Source organism: Myotis davidii, unplaced genomic scaffold (genome assembly GCF_000327345.1).
Source record: "Myotis davidii unplaced genomic scaffold, ASM32734v1 scaffold945, whole genome shotgun sequence".
Classification (NCBI taxonomy): Eukaryota; Metazoa; Chordata; class Mammalia; order Chiroptera; family Vespertilionidae; genus Myotis; species Myotis davidii.
Window position 1 is genome coordinate 203250 of NW_006296434.1, and position 7682 is coordinate 210931.

At 42.9% G+C, this 7682-nt stretch overlaps 1 protein-coding gene across 3 annotated transcripts in view; it reads left to right on the plus strand.

Annotated features, from left to right (window-relative positions):
- Nucleotides 1-6143, plus strand: part of KCTD18 (potassium channel tetramerization domain containing 18) — a 15269-nt gene extending 9126 nt beyond the window's left edge. For all 3 annotated transcript variants that reach the window (XM_015569160.1, XM_015569158.1, XM_006771806.2), the window contains 2 exons: nucleotides 3562-3664; nucleotides 5087-6143. In XM_015569160.1, coding sequence (XP_015424646.1) covers nucleotides 3562-3664; nucleotides 5087-5537 — 554 coding nt within the window. In that variant the 3' untranslated portion in view covers nucleotides 5538-6143. The remainder of the gene's footprint in view (nucleotides 1-3561; nucleotides 3665-5086) is intronic.
- Nucleotides 6144-7682: the final 1539 nt, after the last annotated feature.

The window sequence follows — 7682 nt, forward strand, 5'->3', positions numbered from 1 at the left end:
CTGTCAGGGTGGGGCCTTTGTCTGGTGCCGCCCGTGTCCCCTGCCACCCACCCTCAGGTCCCCATTTGCCATTGGGTGATGGGAGCCTGCCGGCTGGGGAGAGAAACTGAGAGGTTGGGTGTTTGGCCTGCTCACTGGCTCCACCCCCACTGCTGGTGGCCCTCTGTGTGACTGATGGGGTGGGGGCCTTGGCCTGGTGCCACCCACATCCCCCACCACCCACCCCCACTTCCCTGTTCACTATTGGGTGATCAGAGCCTGCTGGCCAGGGAAATGAAACGAGAGGTGGTCAGTGAACCTCATAGTGACTGGTCAAGCAGTCATTCTGGTCGTTCTGCCTTAGAGTCAATTTGCATATTACCCTTTTATCATATAGGATAGTTCACAGATTGTTTGAATCACATATATGTCAGGTAATAATTATATTATTTTTCTGAACTTACGATCATTTATTTACCATTCATCATGTTTTTAAAGCTGGGTTCTTTTTTCATACAGAATTTTCTGGATATAGTGTGTGTGTGTGTGTGTGTGTGTATGTGTGTGTGTGTGTTTGAAGGTTGGAAGGAACATTGCATTCTGTCTCCATTACCTTCGGATGGTTAAATAATTCATCCATCCTTCTGAGCCTCCATTTCCTCATCTCTAAAGTGATCATGGTCATATCTACCATGCATGTCTAAAGAGACAGAGGAAATGAAAATAACACTGGTAAGATGTCTAAAGAGTCTTTATCAAACAATTAAAATAATCTTTAAATACACACTTTGAAATTTGGCCATTTTTACCAAGCTGCTTATATGAGAACTAAAGGCCCGGCACATGAAATTTGTGTGTAGGCACTGTCCCTAGGCCTGGCCTCTGATCAGGGCCATTTTCCCCAGCTTCCCACAGCCAGCCCCGCCCCCCACCACTACCCACCCCCAGTTCCCCATTCCTCATCAGGCAATCGGAGCCTGCTGGCCCGGGGGAGGGGCCAAGAGGTCAGCCATTCTCTCCTGCTCGTCGGCCCCACCCCTGCCACAGGTCGCCCTCTGTGTGTGGGGCGACTGTCAGGGTGGGGCCTTTGTCTGGTGCCGCCCGTGTCCCCTGCCACCCCACCTCAGGTCCCCATTAGGCGGGAGAGGATCCCACAACTGTCACTTGCTCACCAGCCATGAACCTGGCTTCTGGCTGAGCAGTTCTCCCCCTGTGAGAGCACACTGACCATCAGGGTTCAACTCCTGTGTTGAGCGTCTGCCCCCTGATGGTCAATGCGTCATAGCGCGGTTCTTCTGCTGTTAGGGTCAATATGCATATTACCCTTTTATTATATAGGATTGATAATCATACTATTTAATCCTAAAACAACATCCTATGCTCTTTATCATTTTATTGGTGAGGAAACTGAATCTCAGAGAGGCCATGCCACTTGCTTAAGGATCACAGATGATTAACTGTTCTATGCCCAAGGTGTCCCCCGCTCCCCCAATTAGTAAGCATTTATTAAGTGTGAAGTGCAACCATTATACTAAATCCTAAAAATGGGTCCAAAGATAAATAGCACACATCTTAGTCCTCAAATGATCTTAAAAGCGGATAGAAACAGAGATTGCAAGTCATTATAAAATGGAATGAAAAGAGTGGAAGAGGCTTTTAAAAACGACATCAGCCCTGACCAGTTTGGCTCAGTGGCTAGAGTGTCGGCTTGTGGACTGAAGAGTCCCAGGTTCGATTCCGGTCAAGGGCATGTACCTTGGTTGCGGGCACATCCCCAGTAGGGAGTGTGCAGGAGGCAGCTGATCGATGTTTCTCTCTCATGGATGTTTCTAAGTCTCTATCCCTCTCCCTTCCTCTCCGTAAAAAATCAATAAAATATATTTTAAAAATAAAAAATAAAAGTAAATAAAAACTACATCAGCTGTTCCTCCTTTAGGTGGGGTGCCAGTACCAACTCTTCTTTCCTCATCTTTGCCTCCCTCACTTTCCCTCCTTTTTCTCTTCTTTTCATACCCCTCTAGCAGATAGGATAAAGTAGGATGAAAGGAGTGCTATTCTCTTTTAGCTTATTCTTGTAGATGTAACTGACTTTGAGACACTTGGACTTATAATTGAGAACAAACCCACGGTGTCCTGTTTCCTTCTGTGCCCTGGACTGGCGGGCTGCCCGGGAGGCTCTCTGCTGACTTAGGAAGCTGGAGCAGAGAGCTGCGATCCCTGACTTTACCAAAGCGTGCAACTGCCTTTAGCTTTTTAGAAAGTGTGTAGTAGAGCATCCCTGTTATTGAATAAAGCTCTGGAAGGTCTGTGGAAAGTCCTAAGCAGGAAGCAAAATAAGAGAAAGGCCAGTTGGAAGGAAGAAGACATTTATTGTTATTTGTGAACAATATGTATTTCTAGAAAACTCTGAAGAATCTACTAATGGTATTTTAAATGATGAGTTTAGTAGTTGTATTTTATATGTTGTATACAATATATTATTAGCTGTATACATATATGTTAACAAAGAGCAGCTTATTTATGATAAATTAATTAGAAATTATAGGGGAAATCCCATTCACTATAGCAATAAATAAAACAAAAATAACTAGGACTGCCCTACCAAGAAATGCTTGAGTGATTTACAAAGAAAACTGCTAAAATGTATTTAGCCATCCATCCATCCATATAAATGAAGACATGAAGGCTATGGTGAGACATGCCATGGTCCTGAAAGGGAAATCTGAATATTATAAAGATGTCAGTTCTTCTGAGATTATATGGAAAGTTTAACACAATTCTTACCAAAATATCGATAGGACTCTTTGGGAATCTTGAAATGATTCTAAAGTTCCTTTGAAAGAATAAACGAAAAATAGCCAAGAACATTTTGGGAAGCAGAGGTTATGAGAGAGATGAGTCTAACTCTGTTTGATAGTAAAACAAGCTGTAGCCCAGCTGGTATGGCTCAGCAGTTGAATGTTGATCCATGAATCAAGAGGTCCCCAGTTTGATTCCTGGTCTGGGCACATGCCCAGGTTGTGGGCTCAGTCCCCAGTGGGGGTCGTGCAGGAGGCAGCTGATTGATGATTCTTTCTCATCATTGATGTTTCCATCCCTCCCTCTTCCTTCTTCTCTCAGAAATCAATAAAAACATATTTAAAAAAGCAAAAACAAAACATGCTGTAGATAATAATTAAAAACCATGTGTTCCTGGTGTAAGAATAGATGCAGAGAGCAAGAGTAAACCCCAACAAACTTATAAGAATACAAATATTATGTAATAAGAAAGTCACAGAGTTGACTGACTAAATATCAATGAAAAAAATGATAGGTTATTTAACATGTAATTGACAAGTATGTTTGAGAGACAAACATCTTTGACCTCACATCATTTATCAAAATAAGTCCAGGTAGATTTATGAATGAAAAATGAAACTATAGTAAACTAAAAGGAAATTTAAGTAAATAATTGATTTCTTAGGAGGGAAAGAAATGAGGCATGAAGCTCCGACGCTCTCCCTGGCTGTTCTTCTAGGAGACAGTGCTCCTGCCCCGTGTGCAGTGGATAGAGGTTCTCTTAACGATGCCTTTCTCTCCCAGGTGTCAGCTACTGGCGGGTGCCGCACGAGCTGATAGAATGCTGGACCCTGGAGGAGCGGCCTTTGCTGGGGAGCCTGCGCCACATGGCCCCGATTCGGAAGAGGTGAACTCTGCTCTGTTGATGTTTGTTGATGTTTGTTTTTTAATCTGTGATCATTATTTTTTTTCTGACTTTATTGGGGAAATGAATAACAGTTCTTGACCTTACTAAAATAAAAGCCTATTAATCACATAGACGAATATTCTGCCTTATCACCAAAATATAAATCTGGATAAATGCAAATTTACCAAAACTATGTAAAAGGTACAAATAATTCTCTAAAACGGAGTTAGAGTATGTTCTTTTGGGGAGAGTGTGATTTTAATGATACTAGTGGAGACAGTGGGAATGCTGTGGTAAGTAGTTTTCTGCACAGAAGTGAAATCCAGGCTTTATTGGTAATAGTAAAAAAATGTATTTATTAGATTTAATATTTGGAACTTCCTGCGACTTGTTCTGAATTCCTTTCTCCTTCTCAATGCCACGAATAGCATTTTAAATTAATGGTACTTTCTTCTGTTCTTTAAAATTATTAGCATTAAACTCACTCCACATCTGTGTCGTTCACTGTGCTTTAAATGCATTTACAAACCATTTTTCTTTTTCATCGTCTGGGAATTATTCATGGCTTTCAGAAGTTCTGATTTCTGGATTTCTGCTCTAGAACTTGATTCAAAGCTCCTGTGGGATTCCAGAATGCTCTCTGACTTGTGCCCTCTGGACCTTTCTCAGAAATGCCGAGTTTATTCAGTGTTTAGTAATTAATGATCTCTTGTTAAAACAGATTATTTTCCTAAAGGCTCCCGTTTTTTTTTATCATTATTTGTTCTGCCCATTGAACCTATAGTTAGCAAACATCATTTCAGCGTGAGCAGCGGTTCTCAGCTGGGAGTGATTTTGTCCCCAGGCGTGTTAGGCAATGTGTGGAGACATTTTGGGTTGTCACACTGTGGAGTGGGGAATGCTACTGTCACCGAGTGGGTAGAAGCCAGGGTTGCCATTAAATGTTCTAGAATGCATGGGGCAGCCCCCATAGCAAAGAGCTATCCGGCCCAAAGTGACAATAGTGCCAAGACTGAGAAACCTTGGTCGGGAGTCTAGTGGCCTGGAAGCGCTCTTCCTCAGGAACCTGGGAAAAACAGCTCAGGATGTTTCTGGTTGCCCCTGGATCGCATCAGGGTTCTTGGGAACAGAGCGATATGTTGCGTAATTCTCACATAACATCTCTTTCCACATTTTAGCTTGTTCGTATTATATGTGATTTTAAAAGGGTTCCTATTCAAGGTGAAACAACCTCTTATAAACTTGCCGATGTAGGTACTGACCATGGCGGGAGATGAGAAATGGGGTTGATTGATACGCATCGATCTCTTGGCTCACATTCTTGATGGAAACCTTTTTGTTCGCCTAAGAGGCGAATTTTGGAGCTGGTTTCATTAGCTACTGACCGTGTAAGTGCTGACGGGCGTGCTTCCGTGTTTGCAGGAGGCTGATGGCGTTGGATGAAGGGGAGGAAGGCGTGAACTGTAAGGCTGGTCCTAAACCTGTCAGGTTTTCGGGCCCTTCCACCAGCACCCAAATCAAGGTCAAGAACTCGGCTTCAGTCCGGGTGTCCCCGTCTCCAGGCGGAATGCCAGCTCAGCACTCTGCACTGTCTAAGGCCCTGTCCCTGGTGGGCACGGGGTTGCCTGGGCACTCCCCATCGCATGGGCCCGGGGGTCCTGAAAATGGGGCCGCATCGCCCCCTCCAGCCAAGGTTCTGCTGTGCGACAAGAAGGCCACCCCACCCCGGGTGATAAAGCTGAAGCGGACTCCACTGTGTGCCACGGGGCCTCCCCCGCCCACCTGCCCAGCAGCGAGCCCTGCGGGGGCCCCGCCACCCCAAGCGCCCACCTTGGATGTGCGGACTGAGAACAGGCAGGACAAGACCGACTGAAGGGAGCGCTGGGCTCCAGACGCCCTGTTGGCCTCCCCGGGCTGCCACCTGGTGATGCACACAAGTGACACTGTCGATGCAGTAGAGGTGACAGCGTCATGTTTGCATTCAGGGTAATTATGGGGAAAGGAAGTTGCTACATAAGACTGGAGGAGGGGAGACTTTAGGTGGTTGGGACTACAGTTCCTTTTCATTTTCCCAACTTTTAAATGATTACTTGTCTACAGATAGTTTGATTTTCCGGTTTTTAATGTTTTTTTAATGGTTGGTTGGTATTAGGGCGACAAACCAGTACAGCATCATCACTAGAGAAGTTTACCTTGTTGCTGAAATAATTGTAGGCTGTAGGCACTTTGTAATGTTTGTCATAGCAGCCCAGGGGTAGGAGTGAGTCTGGCTGAGGTCCTCCTGCCTTGGACCAGCGAGGGTGCTGCAGGGCTCCCTGATGGTAGCACAGCCCAGAGAGGCGGAGAGAACGCAGATCAGGGGAACTTGCCCCAAGCTACTCTCAGTCTCAAAGGCGAAGTGAGAAGAAAGATGAGGAGGGGGCAGAAGATAGAGACCACACTTTGACGTTCATTTAATTAAACTGTTTTCTTTTCCAGATTGGCTTTTCTTTTTACTTATTTCCTTTTTTAATTTAGACACACACACACACACACACACACACACACACACACACACGCACACACGTCAATTCGTTGTTCTACTTATTTATGCATTCATTAGTTATTCCTGTATGTGCCCTGATGGTATCAAACCTGCAACCTTGACGTATAGGGACAACGCTCTAACCAACCTAGCTACCCAGCCAGGACCTAGGTTGGCTTTTTTTACTTTTTTCCATTAGCAGATGTATTTGTACATCACAAGAAGGCTTCTTGGAATAAAAACTACATAGCATAGTTTTTGAAAATGCTTTGAAAAAGAGAAGTTAACAGTTTAACTTTCTAACTAAAGTTAGGTTTTATTTTCCAGAACTGACCATTGAAGAGTCATTCTGGTGACACAGTATGATCTTTATGCATAAAAGATCCACATAACTTGAATTTAATGTTTTTAAGCAGAATCTTTTGATTAATCCTCTATTTTTCACAGCTGTTCGGTCTTGTGTGTTTACTCCTACATGTTGTGTCTTGCAGTTGGGTCACATATGGCTGCTTCAGTGAGCAGTGTGCCTGCCATCGGTGTGTTCACAAGTTCATAAAAGCAGGGTCCTTTCTCCTCAGTGCTTCTTGTGGTTGCATTGTTTTGAAAGAGTAAAGTAACTATTCAAAACATTATTTTTTATAAAATAAAGTAAGACTTTTCCATAAAACATGACATTTTCTATTACTATACTTATTCTTAAGCCTTGCCGCCCTTTAGTAGTTTGAAAGCTTGCCAGTTTGTGTAGGTAATCTATTTCTGCTTACAAAATTGCTTTCCTGTGTAGGTAATGTATGAAATAATGAAACCAATTACAGGCAGCCTTTTAAAATAGGTGGTTTATTTGGTTGACAACAATGAATATTTAACTGAAGAGTCATGGGTGACATCCCCTTGTAGAATATATAAAATACGCAGTTCCTTTTGAAAAAATACTATTATAGAGAATCCAGGCATCCCGAAAATCAAAGACCACAGGGAATTTTGAAACTTCCAATGAGGGCTTTATTAGTACTGCTTGAGCTAGGACATTTTGAATCGCTGATTCATATAAGAAATATGATACTACTAATAAACATGTAATGCTTATTTTATACGTAATAAACATTTATCTGGAAAGGAAACATCTTGAAGATTAATCATGGGTGATTCAGTCAACACCTTCATTTCTTGGTATCAGGTAGTTTCAGGGATAGTCTATTTAGCACATCTAGCCTTTTAGAAAGAGAGTTTTTGGAATAATTACTGGGCTGTGGTGCAGCTGAGGTGGGAAGGAACAAATCCCTTAAGGGTATGTTTTTAAATGTTTTTGTTTTGATATTGCCTGATGTTGCAGTTTATAAAGTATTTTCATATTTTTTATTTCATCGTGTTCTTCAGGAGTCAAAGTCAATGTCAGAATGTTGGAGAAACATGAACCATACTTTATTTGGATGTGGTTCCCTGGGGTTTAGGGTAATTTCACATGAAAACACATTTTTCCTAATACCAGGCCCT